The sequence below is a fragment of the Augochlora pura genome, chromosome 10, assembly GCF_028453695.1.
Source record: "Augochlora pura isolate Apur16 chromosome 10, APUR_v2.2.1, whole genome shotgun sequence".
Taxonomy (NCBI): Eukaryota; Metazoa; Arthropoda; class Insecta; order Hymenoptera; family Halictidae; genus Augochlora; species Augochlora pura.
The window spans coordinates 25,054,871-25,081,259 of record NC_135781.1 but is presented as its reverse complement, the minus strand read 5'-3'; the positions used below and the strand labels follow the sequence as shown (position 1 = coordinate 25,081,259).

General features: G+C 40.3%; 3 protein-coding genes across 7 annotated transcripts in view; 1 reads left to right on the top strand and 2 right to left on the bottom strand.

The window, feature by feature from the left end:
* Positions 1-22,853, top strand: part of Cbl (E3 ubiquitin-protein ligase CBL) — a 26,654-nt gene extending 3,801 nt beyond the window's left edge. Inside the window, exons 2-8 of one of the 2 annotated variants that reach the window (XM_078192650.1) lie at positions 13,882-14,028; positions 14,110-14,376; positions 14,451-14,670; positions 14,885-15,049; positions 18,784-19,057; positions 19,128-19,523; positions 20,108-22,853. In XM_078192650.1, coding sequence (XP_078048776.1) covers positions 13,882-14,028; positions 14,110-14,376; positions 14,451-14,670; positions 14,885-15,049; positions 18,784-19,057; positions 19,128-19,523; positions 20,108-20,130 — 1,492 coding nt within the window. In that variant the 3' untranslated portion in view covers positions 20,131-22,853. Of the gene's footprint in view, positions 1-13,881; positions 14,029-14,109; positions 14,377-14,450; positions 14,671-14,884; positions 15,050-18,783; positions 19,058-19,127; positions 19,719-20,107 lie in introns of both variants that reach the window. The other variant, XM_078192649.1, reaches the window with a different exon arrangement.
* Gtpx1 (glutathione peroxidase-like 1) lies at positions 9,804-13,397 on the bottom strand. Of its 2 annotated transcripts, XM_078192663.1 has the most exons (6): positions 13,260-13,372; positions 12,387-12,494; positions 10,832-10,934; positions 10,652-10,761; positions 10,492-10,583; positions 9,804-10,354 (listed from the first exon to the last, which is right to left on the bottom strand). In XM_078192663.1, the coding sequence occupies exons 2-6, from the start codon at positions 12,445-12,447 to the stop codon at positions 10,139-10,141; spliced, it is 582 nt and encodes a 193-aa protein (XP_078048789.1). In that variant the 5' UTR covers positions 12,448-12,494; positions 13,260-13,372; the 3' UTR covers positions 9,804-10,138. The 2 variants fall into 2 exon arrangements, with proteins under 2 accessions (XP_078048789.1, XP_078048790.1); XM_078192664.1 differs by lacking the exon at positions 12,387-12,494 and having other exon boundaries at positions 13,260-13,397.
* On the bottom strand, positions 22,507-26,389 carry Pex6 (peroxisomal biogenesis factor 6). 3 transcript variants are annotated; one of them, XM_078192646.1, is made up of 6 exons: positions 25,825-26,389; positions 25,197-25,655; positions 24,683-25,123; positions 23,984-24,613; positions 23,611-23,910; positions 22,507-23,521 (listed from the first exon to the last, which is right to left on the bottom strand). In XM_078192646.1, exons 2-6 carry the CDS (start codon positions 25,618-25,620, stop codon positions 22,911-22,913), a joined length of 2,406 nt encoding a protein of 801 aa, XP_078048772.1. In that variant the 5' UTR covers positions 25,621-25,655; positions 25,825-26,389; the 3' UTR covers positions 22,507-22,910. The 3 variants fall into 3 exon arrangements, with proteins under 3 accessions (XP_078048772.1, XP_078048774.1, XP_078048773.1); XM_078192648.1 differs by lacking the exon at positions 25,197-25,655 and having other exon boundaries at positions 25,825-26,387; XM_078192647.1 differs by lacking the exon at positions 25,825-26,389 and having other exon boundaries at positions 25,330-25,431.

The window sequence follows — 26,389 nt, the reverse complement described above, 5'->3', positions numbered from 1 at the left end:
GTCACGACCTGTTTCTTTTTTCTATTGAATCTGCGAACTGTTTTTGATTTAGCGGCCCAAAGGACGAGAAACTGTGACGGTCTTTGAACAGCTTTCTTTCTGATAGAAAAACTGTGTTGGTGGCACTTATAGTCTTCGAAGTGCACCTTGAAACCTCTATAAGAAGCAAGAGTTTCCCGTTCTAAAAATTCTATGCACCGATCGATGGGTTTAAACTGATACTTCACTTCCGACACGTGCCACGGCCTACAATCGAATCCCCAATAACCGAGCAATGGCGTTCGTCTAGCCAGAAGAGCGTGGTGAAATTAGGAAATGCCTGGCTGAAAATAGAATAAGCTTCCTGGGAAACGATAAAATATTAATACTTGATGCTAGCCGCGGCGGAGATCGGTTATATGTATGTATTAGACACGCGGAAGCCGAGGTGTTCAGCCGCGCGTCACGGCTCGTCCCTCGGTTTTATTTCATTGATTCCGGCGACGTGTTTCCCTCTTCCTTTATCCCGGTTTTCTCATCTTATCTCGCACGAGGTTTCCTCGTAAGAAATAAACGGGAGCACACGCGCGCCGTATTCCGAGAAGGATGAACAGAGCACTGGCGCACAGTGAGTTCGATACGATTCTTTTTAAAAAGCGCTTTTTTTGTCCTGTTCGTTCGGAAATTGTCCCGACGAATTTATTACATGATTCATGTAACTCTTCTTGACGCATTTGCTGCTTTCATTTTGACAAGGAAAAGTACCTAGTTGCACATATTTTTTAACACTGCGACAACCACGCCGACTACCTCAAAAATTTCATAAAATTTCACTCAATCAAATTAGAATGGAAAAGTGAAGTTGTATGACATTATTAATTACTTTCTCAACATCCATACGTGTTGTGAATACAAACGAAATTGCGAAAATGTAATAGATCAGCGTGAAAATTAATTTCAAATTTCCAAGATTTCATATACCGAACGAGTTCGAAAATAATTGAATGGGATCGTATGAGTCTACGAGGCGTCGGTACCATTAGTACTTTTTCGAGTTTCGCCCAACTGTTTGAGATACTGTCGGGCTATAAAATGTGGTAAAACGACTTCGCGTAAGTTGAAAATAGAAGTTAAGGAAAGAGTGGACGTCGATTTTCCTCGTAGCGATTTCAGGAAAATTTAGCGCACTATGCGACTGAAGCATTATCGGTGCGGCATTCACGTTCGGTACGTAGGATGCGGCCGATTGCAGTGTGATTAACGTGCGGCCAGCCGACTCGATTACGCCGATGCGCGAACTTTCAGTTTCCGGTCAAATGATCCGCGGACATCCGGCCACCGTTCGCACAAGCCCAACTGGCCACCGAGTGCCGTTCTTTTCGTGTCTGTCGTTCGCGAGTCCCCTCTTTTTATTTCCCCTCTTGTACCCGACCAGTTGCAACCTGTTTTTGAGGACAATGGGCCCTTTTAGCCAGCGATCCATTGGTCGCTGTTTTTCGATTCGTCGATTATTGATCGAAACGAATACTAGATGAATCGCACGGGGATCCAAATTTGGAGCAAACACGCATGCGATCGGTCATGCACGAGTTCTCCGAGAGCCGTGCGGCGCCTTTAATTCGACTCCGACGATAAGATAAACCGATCCATTATGCGATTTATCACACTAGAAATAATATTTATCAGCGATACACCTACGCGGTGTCTCGAAAAAATCAGCGCCGCGATATATTTTTATTCGACCTTTCCGATGTCGTGTTTCGCGTCATGTTGCCGAGGTTTGCTGGGAGAAAGTAGAGCGCGGCTCAAAGCACGGAGTTCAGTTACTTATTTTTATCATTATTGTACTATTTCTTTGTTGATCGCATTATTTTTTTAACAAATTTTATACAATTCCAATGCGATAGTTCGCTGCTAGCGTTATATATACGCGACTTTCGCGATCAGGTTCTTCCGTACTTGATCCTACTAACAATTTTATGCACGTCCATAGTGCATAGCATAGCAATCAGGCAGAACCTTGATTATCCGGGTCAAACAAAGTGACACAAACGTACAGATATTGCAACTGTTACTTAATTACGCTGCTAGATTTCGTGGTTACTAATTTCGATCGAACAATAGCTTTGTTTATATCCTTTGGCATTTTGCCTATGACATTTCGACATCGTAGAACCAGATAAACTAGGTTCCGCAGTATTCCGCAGCTTCTGTTTTCTAAATTATTTAAATATTTCAAAATATTATTTAATGAAACGTTTTTACTACGAAGATAGGCAACAGGTTACGCAGTCGACTGAATAAGTCCATATCGAGGTGAAAAAACATTTAAAACAGCGAAACATTTTTTAAGAAATCGGAATTAATTGAATGCCTCCAATGAGAGCGTCTCCAAGAACAATGCAGATTCAGAGTATTGAAAAATCGAAACGCGTTCCATTTTTTTTTTGTCACGAGATGGTCGTCGGTGCTCAGCAGTCGAACGAATTTAAATTCGTGTTTCCCGTCGAACACGAGCGGCGACCCGCTCCGCTAATGGATGTTTCTAGTGATGAGTGTACCGGAAGTCGGTGGCAAGGGGTGAGCTTTTATCGAAAAAGGAGACCGAAGTCATCTCTATCCGACGCATAGGGGGGCGAACGCGGGGGAGGAGGAGAGGAGAGACCATAGTTGTGTGTAGCCGTGAAGGATCGTAGATTCGAAGCGGCGCGGAGCGAGCCGGAGAGGCAGAGAATCTTCGCTTTTCTCTCTTCACGATACGTATAACGATATCCGGATGTGGGCTGGGAAAGAGCCGTATGGGAAAAAAAGTGGCAAGGCAGAATGGAATTCAACGAGGTTGAGCATTCCGGTTTCTTGTCTCCTACGATTATTTCATTAACGTGTCTTTACTTCCCCCGGTAAATGTAATTGAATTTAGCCCTCGCCTTCGGAGACAAAGTCAGCCGATCTTTGCGGCAAGCGCTGACTTCTACAGGCTGATCTAAAACTGGACGAGCTTCATGAAATTAGTTAATACTAGGATTACCAGAGAGGTTTTCCAGCATCGAAAGCGTATAAGTGCTGCTTTTGTGGGAATTCATTCGGATTTCACATGCACGATCATCGCCGATTGTATATAAAAGATGTCTGCTCTCTCACGGTTCAGTTGGACTACTTCGTTTTTCTACTTCTCTACGTTCGAGGTACACAGATTCTAAAAAAAAAAACACGCCTCTTAATAAAGACTCCTTTGTACCCGAAGGTGTTTTAACACTAAAACAAAGACATTTAATATTTTTTTTTAACGTTCCTGTTCTGTGAAATTAAGCAAATGCCCACGTTGCTCTTGAAGCGTTAGAATTCATTTTTTGTATCAATATTATCTTATAAATTTAGTAATGCAAAGACCGTACTCTTTGCAATCGACTGGTGACTCTTGTGCATCACTGACAATTGTTGCGTCGTGTTTCAAAATGATTTTCTGTTATTATAATTGTTCATATTTAAAAGATTGCTAAATGAACCATAACTTCATCCGCATAAAATCCACGAAGTCGTGTGAAACGAAAGTGTTGAAGGTCAGAAAAATGATTTTGGATTTAAAGTTAAAACAGCTTCGAATGCCAGGGGTTCAACGGAGGTAATCAGAAGATCGAGCAAGGAATTAGATTGAAAGTTACAAAATTCCTCGTGCTTCGCACACGGAGTAAGGGCAACCAAGCTAGAACAAACTAGCAGATTCGATGGTAGCCGATCGATATATTTTGAATTCCGTTCACAGAGCACGTCGCGTGTTGTACAAGATCACGGCTCGTGTTTATCCCTCCGATATCGGATATCAGGTGCACAGACTGCTCCGCCTCGGAAGCGAGGCGGACGCGGACGCAATATGTCGCCGGTGAATTCGAATCGGTTCACGATGCAATATATCCCCGAGTCTCGCCGTACGTACCTGGCTTATGCACCTCCGCCGACGAGAAAGTATTTTCCGCTTTCGAACCAGCCGGGGATGTTTATTTTATCGCGCCTGCTTTCGACATGCCCTTTGAATCCCTTTAATTTTTTATATCGCGCGCCACGCGAGCCCGGAACCTCTTCCGCTCCAGCTTTCTCTCGAGCACGACGAGAAATCCGAGCCCTCCGCGTTTCTGCTCGTTTCTCGTGCAGCTCGCGAAAGGTCGGGCTTCGGATTCGCTCGTGTATGCCGGTGAGGCGGCTCAAAGAGAGTTGATCCGGTGAATCAAGTCTCGTTGACCTTTCGCCTGAACTACAATTTACACTTCGGAACGAATCACCGTGAATGTATTGTTCCGTCACGTTCTCGGATTGCCGAACGCTCTACGAAGGTTGATCCTGAAATGACCTATAGTCAAGTTTCAACTTCAAAGAGCAGAAAGTTACCTTCCTATTTTAAACAGTAAGAACCGATGAGTCCCGTGTTTCTTTTACGGTCAGCGCACCTCTGGAACGACCTGTAGCGAATCAAGCTCCGGCTTACCTTTCTGTTTCCGCAAAAGGAACCAATATTTTCCACGCTTCTTTGCGTCATAGACCGCACCGTTCTGCGAAAGTTGGACACGAAGTTCTAGTTTCGGAAGCGGTCACATCCCAGGGAAATTCTCGGGATGTATTGGTTCAAATTTACGGTTGTGCGAAGCGACGTGGGCGGTGTTATTGCCCGTCTGGAAAGCGAATTCATCCCGGAGGTCACTTTCGCTATATTAATTCCGGTCGGCAGGGGTTGAACAGGCATTGATAGGCGGTCCGGTGTCTATCAGCTATCCGTGTCTTAAGAGCTGGGTACGAAAAAGCCTCTCTCTTTCTCTCCGGCGTTGCGTGGCACGTCCCTCCTGCCCCCGTTGCCAGCTGGCGAGTTAAGCTCGCATCCGGACGTGAGCCGAAGAGGAAGGAAGGGGACGTGACGTCGCGATTAAAGCGAATTAAACGAGCGAATTGTACGAATCGGCGTGACCGTGCTCTCGCGACTATCGTCTGCCTACATGCGCCGTTCATCGGGACACGAGGTTGCCGCGGATTGACTCACTGTCGGCAAGCAATCTCCGATCGAAATCGTGCCGTATCAGCGCGGTCAAGCTTCGACGTCCTCCTGTCAACCGTTTCCACGCACCTGTCCGGAGACGTGTATCGGAAATTGGAATCTGTTCCCGACGGAGGATCACGTAATTCGCCCACATGGTTCACGAGCAACTATTTCCCTCTATCCTCGGCTACACTCTAGCGTTAGGAGAAACATCGAGCAATTTTCTTTCGTATCGTTGCGTTTGTCCCCGCTACCTCGTGGTACGACCAATCTTTACGAGAAAAAAACCAGTCCCCGTTGCTCTCGAACTCCTCTCGCGGTGCTTTGAAAGTCCTGCAATCTTCTCGAACAAAAGCTGTTCGACATTTGCATGCAATCCAGTCGAATACAAAACGACAGATTCTCGCTCGAAATCCAAAAGTTATAATCGCATGCATACCGTTCTCTAAAGTCTTCGAATCATGGTTCAGACCGTGCGAGTTTCACGCTTCCCCTGCAACCGTTTCATCCTCTGTCGCAGAGAACAAGAGACCGTCGAATATCTGCAACTTGAGCAAGAAGCATTCGGAAATTTCGCGAGTGCAGGGGAGGATTGCACGCGGTGCAGGTCTGCGTGACGTTAAAAGCATCGACGGCTCAGTCGAGCAACGACGACGACGACGATGCTCGATATAATGTCGATAATGCGGTTAACGGTAGGCATCGTCGGGGGCCTTCGTCTCACGGGCTCGCATCAGCTCCCGGAGCCTTTGAGACGAACGAAGCATCCTTGAAACGCGGCTCCGGCCGTTCCACTGACATTTTCCATCGGTGTATTTTCGCTTTATCTTGCGTAATTGCATCGCCACGCCGGTGGTTGGAAACCTTCCGCGGAAGGCACGATATCCAGCCGAGGCTGGGCTCCCGCAATCCAACTGTTACCACTGGGTGCCCCATTAGACTGCGCCTTCTTGTTACTGGGACTCCAATATCCTTTCGATCACCGCACTGTTTTAACGGTGGTCGTTGATTCTGGCGAGCCCTGTTTCGACCAAAGTAGAAATAGATGAGGTACTCCGTGCTCGAAACTTCATTAACAAACTGCAGATTTGATACATTTTTTGCCTGCGTTGCACTTTTCAACTCGAAGTAACTGCAGGGATATCATATTTTTTAATGGTCTCATATTTATCCTTTATAACCGTCCGCAGTCTCGGTTTTTAGATGATATAAGTTTATACGGTGAATAGAGCTCAGTATTTTAGTATCTTATTCTGGAGAGCCTTCAGTTTCAATTTCTGTGATCGTTTGTTATCATCGCGAACTACGAGAAACGCCTGAAAGCACCGTCGGGTGACTTCAGAAGTTGAGTATTCTTCGAAAGCCAATATTAGAATACTCGGACAGGTGTATACCACGGTATCTTCTTATCTGCTGTGAAACTTTTGTTATCTGCCCGCACGGGTACTCGTCATCCTTTATTTTAGAACGTGGTCGTGGCGAGAGGCGAGATAATGCAGTTCATACGGGTTCTTTCTCTGATTCTACTATTGTCGCGCCCACAAACTACGATCATTCTCGTACCCAAGTTACAGCCTTTTATTTCTATAGAAAAACGAAGTAAGGACAATTTTTCCCGATTAGTATACACATTGTCTGTGGTAAAAATGAACAGAAGATGTTAGTACTACTGGCTAGTATACACGTTTTTTGTCGTCAAGGGTCTGCCAAAAATCGACGCGGGGTAGAATTCCCTGAACCCGTCTTCTCGTACTCCAATTACAGTTGTAACTTCAGGTTACACTCTGGGGCCCCTCTTTTGATACAGGGTGGTTAAAAATTTCACGAGAGATGCGGAGGGTTGGATATTCGATTCGTAAGTAGAGTGGCAGACTGGTGGTCATATGGAAGACAGCATCGCGTCGCGTCGCGCCGGTGCGTTGGAAAAGCGGCGGATCTATGAATGGAGGCGAGCCTCGGATCAGTCGGCAAGCAAGGACGACTAATTATAGCGTTAGTATCTCTCAGCTTCGTTTTGTACATTAACCACGCACTGTATACGTATACATATATATATAATATACGTGTAGCCATTATATTTCTACATATATAGTAGTGTGACGTTCTAGAAGCGAGAACGAGGTGTGTTCTTCCCGCGAGCGTAATTCGAAACTGTAGGATGAGATTGTTTAGCCTGAAGTTTTACTTTCATCGAAAGCAAACCTTAACCCTTGATTGTCGAGGTTGACACTGACTACTCCGATTCTTTCTTCGCTCATCAAGGGCAACGTATTCTTCAGAAACTGGGACTAAGATCCTGAGCTAATGAAGCAAGCATTACACAAAGTTTTATTGGCAACGAATACAATCGCATTATCATTGATTTCAAACGTTTTATTAACTCTCTGATATCTCCGTTTCGCCAATTGTTCTAATTACAGTGTCTACTTACCCGCGGGATTAATTTTATCGAGTTCGGCGAAGTCGTTCGCCTAGATCGCGCTCTTAACCTTAATAAGTTCTTAATGCAGCAGATAGCCACAACATAAATTGTGTTTCAAAAAGCTCCACCCCATCCTCGCGAGTTAAGGGTAGCCATGAAGCGATCCTCGACAATTTGGAATCGATCCAAGGAAATGGATGGCGGTTCTAAACAAGATTCCGAGCAAAGAGTGCACCGGTTGTAAGATTACCGGAGCTTGGAAGTCCCAGCTGAAAGAAGGACACGCGTCAAACACAGGATAACACGATTTTCTTTCGATTTTACGTCGCCCCAGTCCCGTGACCTCTTCGAACGCGCCGCGTCGGTGAGCCTTGTGCATGTATCGCATTCGGAGCATTGGATTCCGAGACACACGGGGGTACTCCTGCAATAGAGGACGCGACCCAGTTTAACGGTGACGTAAAGCGGCTCAGGATTGAAATTCAGGAAGGACACGCGCCTCGGCGAATCGCTAGTCTTCGCCCCCTCCATCCTCTGCATCTCCCACCTTCTGCATCCCGTTGCTCGGCTACGAACCGAGCAGAGTCGCCTACTTTCTTCGAAATATGAATTTCAAACAGGGAATATGTTGAGGAAAGAAAAGTATTTCGCGTGATGCGGTCCGACCTGGCCCGGCGTGTCGAGTGTTCCACGTTCATCCTTGACCCGCTCGCACGGGACTCGCGCGGATGCCCTGTAATTATATCATCGCGTAGCCTGAGCGTGCCTGGGACACATCGACCCATTTTTCCGACGGAGAACCGACTAGATCCGTCCTACTGGGTCACGGTACCGCTCCGATATTTTTTTCCAATCGGGCCAAAGTTCTGGAAACTTCGCTTGGGGAAAAGTTCCGCGAACCAACCGGGACGAAGACATGGATGCCCGCCCCTCGCAGAATCCTCAATCGTTGACCCGGTCGCCGGAGGTGCTCCTCGAATATATTATTCGATGTGCAAATTCGTTCGCGACCCTCAATTGTCGCTTTATCTCGAATTCAAATATTATCCACATCTCGAGAGACTCGGAAAGCGGTCGATTGCTTGGTCCATTTCGGGGGTTTACTAACTTTCTATGAGTCCACTTTTCCTGGACTAGTTGCTCTTATTGCACGCGATTCGTATTAATGCTGAGGAGCAATGAAAGAATTTATTCAATGCTGAAATAACAGACATCTCCAAGTATTCGTTTTTACAATCCAACGTAGTATATAAAATTTATTCTCGTACAGAGTGCCTTCAGGATGCACTTCTGTTACTATCATCGTTTGTTTTTTTGTGAAAATATTGATTTCATTCATTGTAATAGCTAACAGTCAACTAACTCTCCTTTTAACAATTGTTAAAACGAATACTTTGAATGATAACTTCTCGAAAAGTCGAGACGAACATTGTCTAACTATTTGCAAGAGTTTTGAAGTTATCCAACATTTCTAATTTAAGGAACTATAGTTCCAGGAAATTTTCAGTCTATCATAAAAGTCGAAGTGTCGACAATTTATCGAAAACCGGAAATGTAGTGTGGCTTCTTTCCGAAGCCACTAATACATGACAGCGACCCATCGGAATGTGTTGACGACCTCATTGAAGCTTCCACCCTTAAACTCGATTAAATTTGTTGCAGTAACAAAAGTCGCTTCTTATAACTACATAAAGTCAGCGTGTCAATTATCGCTTTTACGAGTAACTTGATAAGACGTCGTTGCCTTTAAATGCCAATTAATGACGTAATTAAAGTTTCACGAGCTTCTTTGCCTTGGTAACGATGGTTAAAGCGTCAAAGGATGTTGTTGACCCTTTGGCGAAGCGAGATCTGTGCTGAGACCAAGGTCCGCTACAGAATTCTGTTGCGAACATCTGGATTAATTGAAATTGCTCCGACAGACAAGCCAACAGGTGACCAAATATATGGCATACCGGACACTGGAGGAACTTGTCTGCGGAAGGGGTGATTCACCTACATTCCGGATATTGCGTCTACAGTGTCACCGTCATCCGTCAAGGAAAAGAAATACGATGATACGTTAAAAGCGCTGATAACTTTCCTCGACGCACTGTCCATTGTTCTCGTTTATGGTCAGCGGCCGAGTGCCTTGCGTACTTTGACAGTACGTCACCTCCGTTTATGTTTGTTCGTGACCGGATCTATTTCTAGTGTCATTAGTGCCTTTCGAGCGAGTCAATTTAATTGTTCGACGATCCCTTCAACACCCTCGAGACCGAACCTCTCTGGTTTAGTCATTAGTAAGAAATATCGCCCGCAAGTAGCGCGAACCTTCTTTCAGTCGAGGCGAGGCTCGCCACTGTTTCATTAGGACGATAATATAAAGGAACACCTAAATTGTCACCACAAAAGACACGAAAGTATTGTATTGTTTAAGAGTTAGCAATAGTTTTACAAATTGCAGATGCTGCAATTTTTTATTCAGGTGTACACGTAAGGAGATACATCGAAAGTTTATATTTATACAGAAAGTTCTTTAGCGAACTAGTGTGAAGCACGATACATTTTCCAGTTCCGTAATGAAAACAGGATGGAAGCTTGAAAACTACGTATCTAAATGTGAAATCTTGGTGTAAGAGACGGAAGCAAGTGAATAATTTACATGTTTACGAAATTTTGTTAATTAGCGAGTGTAAAGACGACGAAAACTTAAAAAATATATGTTAACAGAATTAGAAATACTTTTCAAGATTTTCTTTCAGCTTGCTGGGGTCCACATTGGGACCGTGTCTCTCTACCACTTTGCCTTCCTTGTCCACGATGAATTTCGTGAAGTTCCACTTGATAAAGTTGCCCAAAATTCCTCCTTGCTCCTTCTTCAAATATTTCCACAGCGGATGTGCGTCATCGCCATTCACGTCGATCTTTTCGAATAGGTCGAACTTTACCTAGATAGAATAATTTCCGATAACTCGTGTACTCTCATTTTCAACTTTACTCCTCTCGCGAGCGACTTTCGTATCGCAATTTTCATTAATCGTTCTGTATGCGTAATCGAATAATGTGCACGAAAATATGTCAATACCTTTTGTCGGTCGGCGAAGCTGCATATTTCTTCGCTGCCTCCTGGCTCCTGTCCATTAAACTGGTTGCAAGGGAAGGCCAAAATCCGTAGGCCTGCAAACGCATTGATTCAATGATCTACGTCTAGTTTTGTCGTTACCATTCGAATGAGCAAATTTTACCTTTAGTTTCGCCATACTCGTCGTACAGCTCATTCAATTCTTTGTAGTTCGTTGCTGTTAAACCGCATTTCGACGCCACATTTACGATCAAGCACACGTGATCTTTGTAACTGTGAATATATTATTTTTAATGTATCTTTTGTTAATCGTTAACAATAATTTTAACAAAAATGATCTTACTTTACTAAAGGAACTTCTTCTCCTTTGATGGACTTTGCGGTGAAATCGTAAACAGATTTCGCCTCCTTGTAGTTCTGGTTTCCGCTCATGATTACTGCTGCAACTGAAATCGATCGATGTGATTAGAAACTATTGTTGCAATAGAAACAATGAAATGACGACACATTAATTCCAGCGCACTACTTAGAAATGTTTGCCCCCTGGCTGCATACATAAATATGTATGTTGAAATTTGTTGTTCTAAATTTCAATGTATTATTTTAAATCTCGATGACGCTTCATGCGCAAAATGTTAACGTGGAATTACCTGATAGATGCGCTGGAAATAATGCTGTTGTTGGTTCGGATAAAGTGTGTGTATAAATACTTCTTTATCTCAGTGTAATGAAAAAAAATATAAAGACAGCATTAACAAAGTGATAAAAAGCAGAAATGAAAAATATTTATTATTAGACACGGCAACGCTCATCCTACTCGAGTCTAGCATTTACAGTCTGCGTTTCTCAATTTCATTTATATCTACATAGGTAAATGAACTTTTTGTCAGAGTGCTAACAAAAGTGGTTGTTGTTCCAGATATAAGTTAGGACATTTATTTTTTAATTAATTCGTTCGACTTTGATATCATAGACAAGAGAAAATCCAAGTCATGTTCACGTGACACTGGTTGACAATTGCCTGGTGAATGAAGTGGTGTAGACATGACAACGGTCAGGTGGTGTTAAATAATTTATTGGATGGATTCTAATGAGATCTTCAAGACTTTGCGTGTCTAATTAATTGGTTGATCGATCTTAAAGCTGCTCTAATTGACGTTTTTACCACCGCACGGTTCTGCAAATATTTTCTTTCATTAAATAAGCTCTCGGTCTAAGAAAGTGTAGAATGCGTAACCTGATTACTAGACTACGGATCTTTATATATTTACGATAAAAATGGACATGTAAAATATACAATAGTTAACACGTTCGTTGCCGCGTCACCCATATCTGGGTGACACTAATTTCTGACCAATTCTGAAAATTTATTTTTATTGCTATATATTCGAGCAAAATGAATTCGACTATGATTTTTCGAATGCGAAAGAGTTCTACTGTTATCCCCTATGATAAATGTGATCTTTTTAGTTTTATTTTAATTAATTACATTGCTTTAATTATGTGGGGATTTTAGTGTCTAATTGTTGGCCGCGAACGTGTTAAAACGTTGGAAAAATTTACAGATACTATTTTATTTATTGCAACTTGTTAAAGATAGTGGAAGGAAAAACAAATTTCTGTGCAATACGCACTTCTTCCAATTACAGTGTATAAATATGGAATTGAATATGTTGTTTGAATGTTTTCATTTGTTGTGTGAGAATCCGTCTTTGTAAAAGATATTGGCGTCATGCAACAAGTAAGAATAAAATTCCTCAAACACGATCCATGCAAAGGTCAAGTCTTCATAAAATTTTATCCTCGGAACAAAGATCTACCGTTATTTTGTTCGCACTGTAAGAGGATCACAGGATGATGGGGTAAAGGTCAGCTGTCAAACTTATCGAATTACGTGCCTGCAAAATTTCGGATAACTTGAGTAAAACCCATCGGCAGCACCAATTTTATAAAATGCATGTCTTCGTCGTGAAGTACGCAGTATGTGCACGACGATGTTCCTGAAACTGTCAGTGCAAACACTGTGGTATATGTACACAAAACTGTACTGTGTAACTATTTCGCACGCAGGGTCCAAAAAGTCAAAGATTGTAACGTTAAAATCTACAAATACGCAGAGTGTTAAAAAGTATTCGATTTTTGTTTTTCTCCATAAATTATTAAGATATTCTATAAAATAAGTTTTTCGTGTATACCTTTGGAAGTTATATTTAACTACTCAAAATAAAAGTAATAAAAAGAAATTAGCACTTTTGTTTACTCTAAACGTGTATTTATTAAAATCAGTCATTACGAATTGTGTAATAGCATTCGCGGATCTATGTACTTACGACTCAGCAAATATTGAAGATCGATATACTATGGATTAACGATAAAATTGAAAAGGTGTCGACCGTTTCGTCACCCACAATCTATACCCGGATGGAGATAAGATCGTAAAAATCTAAGTTTTGTCCTTAATATGACATTGACACGAAAGAATTCGAAACTACAAAAACATGTGAAAATAATTCTAGCGGTGTGGCAGTTTTTCAAAAATTTACTTTACTTGCAACGTTCAAATGTTGCGCTCAAAGCGATCGATTGCCATCTACCGTTTGCTGCGCGAGACACGAGGAGATCGTTGCATCGTATTAGGTAAAATGTAGAACGGTTTTGCGGTATTATATAGGATTTAAATCACTATTATTTCTGCGTATACGATGTAAGCATTGATGGTGAGTTTATGATGACGAACGATACGTTTTAATGATGAATTACACGAAACTTACCAAAAATACGCTGACGAATTTCGCACAGGTGTAGCCGTGGACCGTTCTGTGTCAAGTCTGCTTTCGTACTGATGAACCGGCCGCGAAACTACTGCGTCTACCGTCTACGGCGTATACCGCTATATATGCCGGTATAAATATATGATGAAACAGTGGGTTCGATACAGTAGAAAATGACTTTCATGTTTCATCCATCTTAATTTTCCATTAGTCACGTCGAGATGATGACTTTCTTAAATCTTTTCTAGGTATTACTTTTGGGGTTAAGCAACTCTGAATTCCAATGTTTTGGTATTTCTTCTCCTAAGAGAATGAACCTTAACGAAAAATTTGTAGTATGGCATTTGTTATACGTGCCCCAAAGAATATTTGCATGATTTTCTTTTCTCTTTTTTCCACAAAATGACTGGGCTGGAACTTTTTAAATGTTGCTCCAAATTGGGTCAACCTCTTCGCTATTTCCACCGTAAATTACGGTCTCGCTATTTGAGCTAAGAAAACAATATTTTTATCATAGAAGTATGTAGGAATTTTAAAAAAATGTTAATTCTATGATAATTGTCTCGTTCTTCAATATTTTTTAACAAGTCATTAACAAACAATTTTTTTTATTTATTTTTAGTACACTAGTTCCATGGAAAGTATTCAGGGATAAATTGAACGAGGTTCATCCCATTAGTTCTGTACTACAAGCCATGGCACTGAAATCTACGATAGACCTTACGTGCAATGATTATATCTCCAACTTTGAGTTTGATGTATTTACAAGGTAAGTTCTCAACCATGAGAATTAATTATCGTTTGTGAGATAACAAGCAAAACAATGCTAATATTGTTTCAATTCTTGTAGGTTATTTCAACCATGGTCTACACTTCTACGTAACTGGCAAATTTTGGCTGTGACTCATCCTGGATACGTAGCTTTCCTTACCTATGATGAAGTGAAGGCACGTTTACAAAAGTATTGTAGACCTGGGAGTTATGTGTTCCGATTAAGTTGCACAAGGCTAGGACAGTGGGCTATTGGTTATGTCACATCTGATGGGGACATCCTTCAAACTATACCTCACAATAAAAGTTTATGTCAAGCATTACTTGATGGATATCGGGAAGGCTTGTGAGTTCTCCACATTTTTACCTTATTATAGTGGAATTATAATTAATTTCTAATGATCAAATCATCAATTTCAGTTACTTATATCCTGATGGTCACAACGTGAATCCAGATCTAACATGGGCAGTGCAACCTACACCAGAGGAACACATAAAAGTCACTGCAGAGCAATATGAACTATACTGTGAAATGGGTAGCACATTCCAATTGTGTAAAATTTGTGCAGAGAATGACAAGGACGTTAGGATAGAACCCTGTGGACATCTGCTTTGCACTCCATGTTTAACAGCTTGGCAGGTATAGAAATTAATTACATTAACTCTATTAAAAAATAAAAAATATCCAACATGTTTGAACTTCTAACTTTAAGCAGGTGTCTCTGATACATAAGGAAATATAAAGAATCTGTACATTTAGGTATCAATTTCTTTTGGAATCAATATGTAGCAAAAGAATAATTGAAGTTTTGTTAAATGAGGAAGATATAAATATGTCTTGTTCGGGTTTACAGGACTCTGAAGGGCAAGGTTGCCCTTTTTGCCGAGCTGAAATAAAGGGAACCGAACAGATAGTCATTGATCCGTTCGATCCTCGAAGAACACATCGACCAGGAACACATTCGGCGTCCGCTAGTAACGCGTCAACCCCGACACGGGATCTTGACCCGGACACCGAGGTATCCGACTAGGAGTAGCATCTACCCCTCATTACACTAAATGTGCTCTATGTATAACAACTTCTCCCAGCAACACGCCTCATATTTTTTGACGAATGCCTGACGTATTTCACGCGAGATCTCGAATTTTCTACGACCGTGTCATTGTCATATCATTTATAGGAGATATAATCATCGACACAGAAGCGTTACCTTTCGCGGGGTACGTAAACCTTTAAATCTAAAGCAAAAAGCAGCACCGACAGTGGTCGTACGAGTAACTGTTTGAAAAGCGAATAATGTAAAAAGGGACCAACTTTCTCGTCTCTATGTAAACTTTGTCCGAATCATATTTTCTTTTTTCATTATTCTGCTATTTTTATTTCTTCGTCTTTTATTTGTTTGTTATGTACATAGAAGAACTCACAGAGAACGGCTTGATAAAACGGAATAATTCACGGGAATACGTTTTTTGCAATTCACGCACAGGCGCACACGTGTTCGTTTATACTAACACGTTTTTGTTTCTTTATGTTTTTATTTTTTTTTTTTCGAAAGAGATCAGTCGTGTTGTCAATACAGAGAGAGAAAGAGAGAGAAAATAAATAAATGACTTGGCAATAATGGAGACCCTAAGGTAGGTTGCTTTCTTGCATTAGATCGTTCAGGGCTTTAGCGTTATACCTCACTTGTTCTCGTTTGCATTTATGATTCATGCTTTCTAGTGTCAAGAACGCTATAGATGTCGTTTAGCGTACCATTGATCGCGGCCGCTGCGTACAATTTATTTAAAGGCAAACCTATATTGTTTTTCGCGATGGAGATAATGTTTAGAAATAACATTGTAGTTACGTCAATTCGCAAAATCCGCGATCATCACTACTACGGTTTATCCGTTTTTGTTTTCGTGTACAACAAGAGGAAAAGTCCTCTTCCGTACGCTATCAGTTACGAAACGAGCCGACATTTTGCATGCATGTGCCAATTGTGTATAGCTGGCAGCTGCGGCTCCCCTGCAATATACATATACGACTGTTGAAGTTAGTGAAGTTTTTGTTTACATACATATACAGTGACACACTATTTCGCCGGACTTAGGGAAACTTGTAACGTTAGGTCAACCCTTTCACAGTCCACGAGTGGGACACATTAAATCCAAAAGTGTCGCTTCGACTTCTTGATTCTTTTATAAAACATTTCAGATTTTTTATTTTACAGTTACCGAAACAAGAAATTTTTTTTTGAAAAAATGTTAAATAGATCTATAGTTCTATTATAGCTAAGAAAAAGAAATTACTCAGGAAACTACTGCATATTTTATGCACTTATGCGTAATAAGTGTAATAAGTGCAATTTGAGACAATGGAAATTCCTAGTTAGTTTCTCGCAATCAATTCAGAACATTTTTATTTTTAATGAAGCTTTGCTATCTGCCCATGAAGAAGTCGGTGCAACACTTGGGAAGCTTTGCTTATTGGATATCTGTACGCTTGGCTGAAGATTATCGTTGCATACAGTATTTTCTGCTTTAGTTTTTATTTTTGTTTCACTATCTTTGGTTGAAGTAAACGGTTCGGTTTACTTTCTGCAAACAGTACGATATCGGAATCCAGTAAATATTTCGTTGTCAAAAGTACAGTGTTGGCTCGATCATTGTTTTACGTTATTTCGATTGACTGCGAAGGGGTTGATGCTTCTTTTAATTTTGATAGTGTCTTTCTGCATTTTGATAGCAGAATCCCTCCGGTTAATTGGTACTTTATCAGTATTCTGTGTAAGCAATGGTAAAGGCATAGAAAAACGAATGGAAAAGGTGGTCTTTATAGTACTCTTGGAAAAAAGAGATAGATAAAAGCGTAGTTCTCTTCCGCCGGAAGTAGCGTAGCTTATATCGAGCAACTGAGTATAGCTTATAGACGGACGGGCATGCAACCCGTTTGTTGTTTTTCTGATTTTCATTTTTGTATTCTGTTAGAATTAATTACGTACCTGTTGGCGATAGGAATAATGTAACAACAATGCGGTATCTTTACTAGGGCAAAGATGTTTATTATTTTCTTTACCTTAGATTATTTATTATTTATTCCGTTCATGCATAATGCAACAATCTTAATGAATCTTTCATTAGCGATCGCGCTGATAAAACGCCGAATTTCTATTCTGTGGATACATCTCCGTACGGCAGAACCCCCATTGTCCAGATCGTCGAGAGGATCCACCGTTTTACCATGTTTTTGCATCCTCTATTATAGTCTTTCATGCTTCATTGTATATTTTATCGTGCAAGGATAGACCTTCTCCGTTTGTCAATCCATTCGAGATCGTTTTGCTGATCCTGTTTATGCTTGTAGGATTTTTAACGAGGGTTCTTTACTACATTGATGCACGAGTCATGTCTGTTATGTACAAGCGTAATTTTATCTCGAAAATGAATGTTTAATGCACGCGTTTACTTTCTAGACATGATTGCGCTTATACACAATGGACACAGCTCACCCATCGAACTAATGTAATGATTTTATCCTCTTATTCCGCGTTTCGCTTGTTTAGTTTCAAATTGCAGGCCAATGCCTTGGTAAAATAATAGGGTTTCAGTGTGACAAAAATGCTCGTAGAATGGGGGTTCTACTGTACATTTTCTCTTATTATACATACCTTCTAGATTCTGTGCGCGCGAACGCCGTACACGAGCCTGAAGCTAAAAAAATCGTACTAGTTGTGATTTTCCTTTTCTTTCTGGTAGTACGCTTAAGATTGGCAAGTTGTCGAGAGCATATTCGTGCATATCTATCCAGCGGCAGAGAAACGAAGAAAAAAGCAGAAACAGAGATGAAAGGATGATAAACAGTTCACTGCGTTCACGTGTAGTCGTTTAACGTATCTTGTGCGTACAATGAGTAGTACTGCTGATCGATTCGACTTCTTTTTAAGATCCGTTCGCTGAGTGTGTAGACTAGCAGCAACAAGAGGGGTCTAAAATAAATATTTCGTAAACATTTAACCATAGCGTACGTTTTCTCCTGCTCAATCTACATTCTTTGATAAACCGAGAAGACTCTCTTTCGTTCCTTTTCTCTTTCTTTTCTCTTTATACGTTTATACTTTGTCTGTAATGGAACTATGTCATCGTCGATCTCCGTCATACGTTTAATTAGTCCTCGCTCTACGCCTCCTCCATGTTTGGATCACTGTTTCAGCTAACAGGGAACCCCCAACACAAAAATTCGAGCCAAGGTGTTATCGTTATTCTTGTTCGCATGATCGTTTTTTACCTTTATTTTCATAACGTTTATCTACTGGGTCCATTGTTCTGCCCGCTGCATGATCGAAAACTAATCGGTAATGTACATAAGCCGACGGGGATAATGCGGCGGTCTTTCATTGCTGAACGCAGGTAAGTGGACAAACGCATTACCAGGCTATCCGCTTTCACGCTTTGTACTTATGCTCGCTATCGATTATACGACACATTCTCGCGTGTGCAGGGTACCACGAGCCTATACTCGAACTAGAACAATTTTATTCTCAACACCCTGCCCCGGTTTTCTTTTAATTTTTCTCTGTATAAACGCGTTCGATGATCGAAGTTCTTGGATCGTTATCGAGAAACCTTTAGTTTTTCGTTTCATTTTGGACTTAATAGAAAAATATGAAAATCCTGTATTCAATAATTAGAACGAAACAAGACCTGCCTCTTTCCTCTATTTAGTAATACTGAAGGTTAATGCAATCTCCTGGTGTCCTCATTGTTTTAGGAGAGTATGGACCTCTGTAATGGCCACTGCGGATCCATGTGTGAGGACTCTGACGAAGACGAGGATTCTAGCCCTACGAATTCACCTGTATCGGCGAGAAGGGTCGTGCCAAGTCCCCCGCTACCTCCACGACGATTGTCACCATCCCCCACGCCGAATAGTCACTCAAGAAGTCGTCATTTAACCGTGCCGAAGGAAAACGCACCGCCGCCCCCGTCGTCAGCTGTTAATGCGGTGTTCAACTCTAGCGCTGACAATCAACTGAATAACAATAGTTAGTATTTGACGAAGAAAAGTAAATAACAACCGTTCACAATTCTGGCTAATGTACATTTCCGTTGCAGTGAATTCCGAGGCAGGGTACGACATGCTGCACCGAGCGTCATCGCCATCTCCAGCACCACCGATACCTCCTGCTCCGTTTCCGGTTAGCAGAAGTCACGTGCGTCGATCGCAAGGGAATCACATATCTGTGACACAGCCACAGCCACCCACATTACCTGAAAAACCTAGTCGTTCGAGCGGCGCGTCTTCGACGTCGAGTCAAACGACGTCGAGCAACAACGTGCCGCCAGTTCCGCCGCCGTTATCGGTGCCGCGACCTCCAAAGTCCGGCAAAGAGCACAATAGACAGGATCATCACTACGAGAACACGATCGTGATACCCGGTACGAGACAGCACGTCGTGAGGAACATTAATCTGGAAGCGAATACGGCACGATTGTCCGCCCTAATGAGAGGTAAGGACGATCCCACCGGTTCTGCTAAGCCAGAATCCGCGGCATACGAGAACGTCAACGTCGAACACATTTCCAAGCTGACGGCTCTCGGATTCGCGCAAGGCGCCGTGATTAGAGCGCTCGTTATAACTAGGAACGATCTTGAAATGGCTTGTGACATACTGCACGAATTTGCCACGAAATCGTCTTGACCAGGTATGCGTAAAAGTGCAAACCTACCAAACAACAAAACCTGTCTCGAGTAACTCATGCGATTTACCACCTTCAATTCATGTCAACCTAAAACGATCAGCGATACATCCATTTTATCCATGATTTTATTAATCAGTAGTAGTCTCTTGCACTGTTGGATTGGTAAACATGAACAACATGATCGAAGCAATTGAATCACTTCAATCGGAAATGCAATTATAAAGTAAGTAGAATATTGAAATTGTCAGAGAAGGCAGTTCACGTGCACCAATCTAGTAGAAGCAAATGCCTAAATAGTTGATAAACTCGACATAGTAGAGCAGATAGTAGCTCCATCCTCCAAGGAGATGCATAAGTACTACCTTAATCAGTTGATCTTCTTTTTGTTTCAGGGTCGAACACAGAGGGGTCATAACTGGCCTTCCGTGTGCACAGGAGCATATAGAATTTATACACTCTGAAGCGTGGAAGGAAAGCAACTTCCACAGCTCAGGAATTTTTGTTCTGTGAGAGCAATACGCATCCCGGAAACAAAGATACACAAAAAGATTCCCTTTCAAGTTAGTCGGGCGATGCGCGTCTTCGACAGTTTGTCTCTAGAAAATCAACTGCGTGAATTATTTTTGCACGCGATTAAACAGTGGTTCTTTTAAGTCTCATTACCGAACACTTTTTGTGGGAAAGATGCTCAGAAGTACTAGTGTATCTCTCTTCCTCCAACATATGCAAAAAAGGAAGAAACAAACAAACAGAAAGAAGACTGCTTAAAAAATCGCGATGAGACACTAATTGTAAGTACGAGTGATGATACGTTGAACTTCACGAAAAAAGTTCACGCCCGCCGAGTACAAAGTATTTCATTTTAATCGCGGTCGACCGAGCGATTTCACTCGACCATGTTCCCTCGTAGCTTTCAATCTTTCGCATATAGACTAATTACGTATTTCATTCGTATACTTAAAGCGATATTTAAAACAAGTTGTGCTTGGAGGTAGCGACGCATAGTCAATTGGCAGACCTGGCGGGTCCGCAAATACAAGATCCTTTCTTCTAGTCTGAATCAGAACTAAGGTCCTTGGGCCCAAGACCTCGCCCTTTATCGTTGCCTCCAGTGAAACAGTGAGTCGCATGTATCCATGTAAGCGTACAATGGCCAAAATATCTACGTAGGTTGATTATAGTTCTTGTTTCTCACCGGATTTATCAATTAAGAAGAGGAATACCTGTTATTTTTGTTCGAAAGCGAAATATCATTTGAAGTGTACGTGCTTCGTAGAACTGAATTCGCACGTGATTTTCGTCAAATTATTCTGTTGCATCGCGCGCAGCGATTAGCGTATTTATCGAATGTGATACTTATGTTAGCGTACGTATGTACTTACGTACGCCGCTATCCTCGAACGCACTAAATAAATCTATCGATACAAGAGAAACGAGACCCGACAATTAGTATATCTTCACATTTTAGAAGGAAAAATTTGAAAACAACAAAAAAATAATAAGGGTATTTAAAGTAATTTCGTTTTCTGTAGTTCGATTAAAATGAGACTGGTAGAGTCGCGAGCTTACTCGTAGGTGACTCCATGTTAATCTGTTAATCGAAAAATCTTTCAGTGGATTATTTATTTAACCGTCGACTGCTAGATTTTATTCGATCAAGTATCGATATAAACTGCGCACATGTAATCTGTTATATTAGGTTTCACTAAGTCAGTACAATCTCGATAATAGAAATGATTGATAATCGAAAAATCACCGGTTAACAGATTAACAATCGAACAACGGAAGATGATTTACTTTACAGAGTTATCAAACGGACATGATTTCTAGAATGATTCAAGAATAAAAATACTCGTAATTCTTAAAGTTTTCTCTCTCACGAGGCGCATTTTAGTGTACGTTTGCAACGGCATAGCCCACGGAATGACGTGGCTTTTGTCGTATCGATCATGTGTTGCATTATTAACGGTCGCAACGTTCTGGTGTACGTGTGCGGGACGCACATATTCTTTTCTTTCGTGTAATGATAAGTTAGCTGACAAAGCGTAACTGAGGAAAGTTATACACAGATCGTACATCGAAGCAATTGTAAGTCGGAACCGATCTTATCTCGCGATCATACCAAAGGTACGTTATTGACCGCCGCCTATGGGACGTGAATAATTCGTGAGAGCCTGTGGCTACACTTCTGATACGCGATTGAATCGTTTTAAAGCAGGGGTTCTCGACCCTCTCGCGTGATTAACGCCCGACCATAATCTTGCGGATATGTATACATATATTTATCTTTTATCTTTCTACGATCCCGTTAGTGATCCGGTTGAGAATCCCTGGCACAAAGAAATCAGGGCACGTGTCACAGGGCTGCGCTCGTAAGATATACCACTTCTAATGGCCTTGTTCCACATACGAATCGCAGAAATCTAATGAAACACGATTTAGTTATTTAACCCTCAGAAAACGGATATTTCTGTCCACCTCACGGTTACTGGTCCTCGGGTTTATAGAGACCCTTACTTATAAAATCTTTTAATCGCATTTTCACCGTAATTTCTCCAATGTACATTGATCGTAAGAATCAATTATAAAGATTCATAATATGACACAAAATTTGGGAAAATGTAAATAGCGTACGTATTAGATGGTTCTAAATGGACCCGAGCACCAATTCTAAGGGTTAAATTTAGAAAAAACGACCATGTTCGAAAAGAGAGAAAAAGAAGAAAAGAGTAAATGTATTTCTTCATTTCAACTTCTATGAATTTGCATGAGAACAATTAATCCACCAGCGTTCAGTAAAAAAAACCCTTTATTCGTTTGTTACTGAATTTCATGCCCGGTATAGGTACACAGTGGATTTAGCTATCCTATTTTTCTACATTGTATATTTCGGATCAGTGTATATTGTAACAGAATTTTTAATAAGGTAGGAAAATGGAACCGTTCAAAGATCGTGCCCTCGGAATTAGGTATTCGGCACTGCTGCTGTTCTTCGTCACGCACTAGCGTCTAAGAGTAACCGTTCTGGTGCAATATCTAGGGATAGAGTGTAGATAATACCTTCCTTGATTTAACTGTTCGTTGTAAAAAATTGTTTTACATATTTCCCGAAATAAAAAGATCGACTGTCGTTTATAATATTGAAAGATGTTCAACCCTCGTAAAGCGAACGTTTCTGATACAACGTTTCAATTCCTATAACGAAGACAATTCTGTTTGCATTCTTCTATATCTTTCCGCTTCCTCTTCACTAACAGATGGGACCAATTCGCGAATAGCATCTAAAAAGTCCTCCAACCCCACAGTGATAGATTCATTTAAACCAATCTTATTTGAAACAGATTGTTCCATCAAATTGTTTGTATCATGTTTGCTCAATACTTTACGAGCGGCGTTCAACCACGCATTGGAACAGACTGAATACAAATCAGCCCCAGTAGTATGAGCAGGCAAATGATCTATCAGGTGTGCTAATTCTTCGCCGTTTCCGCGCAATTTAAATTTACGAGTCAATGCTTCCAGTACTTTGAGTTGGGTATCGCGATCGGAATGAATGCCAACGTATAACAACTTGTCGAATCGACCGGGTCTAAGTAGAGCGGGGTCTATGAGGTCTGGCCTATTCGTGGCCCCTATGATAAAGATGTTGTTGGAACCATCAAGGCCATCCATTTCAGCAAGTAGTTGAGATACAACACGATCCATCACTCCTCCACTATCGCCACTGCGGCCACGATTTGGTGCCAACGAATCCAGCTCATCGAAAAATATTATGCACGGAGCCGCTGATCTTGCTCGTTCGAACACTACAAGAAAGTAATCCAATGCTAGTGAGACTAGATCGTAGAACCCAAGATGAAACCTAATCTTAGCACATATTGTAAAACAATATTACCCTGTCTAATATTCTTCTCGCTTTGACCAACATACATGTTCAATACCTCAGGACCTTTAACAGATAGAAAATGGAGCTGATACTCGGTTGCAACGGCTTTAGCGAGAAGAGTCTTTCCTGTTCCAGGTGGTCCGTATAAAAGTAACCCAGATTGACCAAAACCGAGAGCATTTAAGAGGGGTAGTTGAATACGGCGCATAATTTCGTGCTTGAGGTCTCCTAAACCGCCAATGTCTTCCCAGTGCACTTTTGGTACACGAGGCACACCCTTGCAGTCAGTGTATATTGATTGCATATATTCTATTAAATAAATAATGAGAAGATTATATAGTGAATAATGTAACTACACATTTTTATGTTGTTATAATATTACCATAAGCTTTATCGAAGTCCTCTTGAGTCAGTGTCAATGGATTGAAATCAGTATTCCTATGCTTGTAATGAAATTTTACTGCATGCAGTATTAATGCATTCAAGTCTGCGAATCTGTAGTCTGAACACATTCCTGCAACTTTCAACAGGTTCGATTTGTAATTTAAGTTTCGTTTGGCAAGCAACCACGAAATCAGATCTGTTCTCTCATTCTGATTTAGATGCTCGATTTGAATTGTTTCAATGAACATTCTGTTTAATTCTGCTGATATCTCGGATTCATTTGTTGTAGCTATTATGATAATTGGGTATTTTAAATGTTTATTGTACAGCGCATTTACTTCTGTTGCAAAAGTAGATATAATTCTTTCATCTTTTTGCCCTTCAGAATTTTTTCCAAACACTTCTATGTTACTTAAACAAAGTACACATGGTATGGATTGTTCAGCATTATGCAATACAATGCGTAATTTAGCTTCTGTTTGTGCTGATGTCAAAGCCTGAACTTCTGCTAGGTCCGTATAGAGAAAATTTAAACCAATCCTTTCTGTCACAGTTTGTATCAATTTGTGTTTATTAGAGCCTAATGAACCCTTAATCAAAAATATTGGCTTTATGGGTAATTGAATATCTACAAAAAATTATAACTTATTATGTAGTCAGAACTGAAACAATATAGAGTTAAAATGCGAAATCTTACCACGTTTGATAAATGGCAGAATACAATTTTCTAAATGTGTTAGAAGTTTTGTAAAATTTGGTGGATATAGTTCCATAAATTTTTCTTTGGTATCATGATAGAAATATCTTTGAGGTAGAAAACTATGTACATTTGATTCTTGTATAAGTGTTGTCTCCTCTCTCAAAATGTAACAACCATTCTTTACTGTAGAATTCACATTCTCTTTGATCTTAATGGAATTGACTTTAAAATATATCACAGTCAATGAGGGATTACTGTGTAGATAAAACTGATCTTTTGCGTTAATAGCAAATAAATCATTTTTTCTTAGAAATCGAGGTTCAGAAAAATAATCTTCAAGTACAGTAATAATTAAATCGTTTGTGCATTCATATGAATTTGATATCATAGAAATTTTTGCTTCTGCAGCAAAGTTAATGCAATCATCCTTTATTGGCACTGAAATTAAATAAATGTAATTATTATTTAAAGATAAACAAATATTTCTTCAAAATATTTATTTTGTACTTACACAAAAAACAGTTATCAATTGTGCATTGAAGTGAATTTTCTATATTATGTCTAACAATTTCGCTTACAAGTATTTCATTTGTACCTAAATCATTTAGTGGAACAATTAATAATTTGTACTTTTTATAAGTTACCTTAGAACACACATAAAACCAAGTAGGAGTACAAATTTTTAAAAATTTCATATGTGCCAGTAAACAAGAATTGCAATCTATGTAGTACTCTCCTTCATTATAAGATTGTTTGACTACATTGTGAAATTTATAGACTGGCAAAACTTTCCACTCAACCCTTGTGTTCATTAATATTTTTAATTTATGAAATACATAATGTACAAATGTATAAAAAAGTATGTACTTATAATTGTGTTTCATCATTCTCGTTAATTCTCGTAAAAAATTGATATAAGAATACAAAGTGTTCATGTTGCATAAATACTTTTGTTGCAAAAATTTTTATGCTGAAAAGTAAATATTTAATTACTAATAATGTATCTTCCAAATTTCAATGAGTTCAAGACTTTTATTTCATATATAAATTAAAATCATGGAATTTGAACGATATATGAGCAATTAATATATAGTTAATGCCTTTTAAAATTTATTTAAAGTAGATATCATTATGCGTACCTATCTTAAATTATTTATCCAAGTGTAATTATACAAAGAATATTCAAGATAAGAAATTTTTTCAATCCTCGGTAATCAGTTCTATACAATTTATAGCGATTGAATTTTTCTTCAGCCAGTGTCAAATTATTTTAGAAACATTGTTGTATTGACATTGTGCACAAAAAGGAAATAAATAAAGTTATGTGTAACATTTTTAATAAATCGTATTTATTATTCTAAAATTAGGTTAGGGGCCGTATATTGTGCATAAATGGGCGATTATAACACCTCTTGCGGAGAAAAACTAAAGCTTAGTTCGAGGCAAAGCTCTCAGATATCTGACCGTTTTTGGAATTTACAATCAAGATCAGTGTGTCCATTGGTGTCTAGTGTGTCTAATGGTGTCAGAGATTCTGCTCAAAATTTGTTCCATGTGGCGGAAAGGATACCTCACAAACGGATTTGGACGAATCCGATGATTTATAAAGAGAATTCATTGACATCATCCAATCCCATTTGTGATGGATAATTCTCCCACTCCTACTTTTCTCGAAGAAAGTCGTGAAGTAGTTAGACATCTCAA

What these genes read in the sequence shown, in the direction of transcription:
- Pex6 (XM_078192646.1), bottom strand. Translation starts at nt 25,620, where the DNA reads ATGAACACTTTGTATTCTTATATCAATTTTTTACGAGAATTAACGAGA. An exon ending in AATTGATAACTGTTTTTTGT is followed by an intron (nt 25,124 to 25,196) that starts GTAAGTACAAAA and finishes ATTTAATTTCAG; the next exon opens with TGCCAATAAAGGATGATTGC. An exon ending in GGACTTCGATAAAGCTTATG is followed by an intron (nt 23,911 to 23,983) that starts GTAATATTATAA and finishes TTTATTTAATAG; the next exon opens with AATATATGCAATCAATATAC.
- Gtpx1 (XM_078192663.1), bottom strand. Translation starts at nt 12,447, where the DNA reads ATGCATTTTATAAAATTGGTGCTGCCGATGGGTTTTACTCAAGTTATC. An exon ending in CGAGTATGGCGAAACTAAAG is followed by an intron (nt 10,584 to 10,651) that starts GTAAAATTTGCT and finishes ATGCGTTTGCAG; the next exon opens with GCCTACGGATTTTGGCCTTC. An exon ending in GCTTCGCCGACCGACAAAAG is followed by an intron (nt 10,355 to 10,491) that starts GTATTGACATAT and finishes TATTCTATCTAG; the next exon opens with GTAAAGTTCGACCTATTCGA.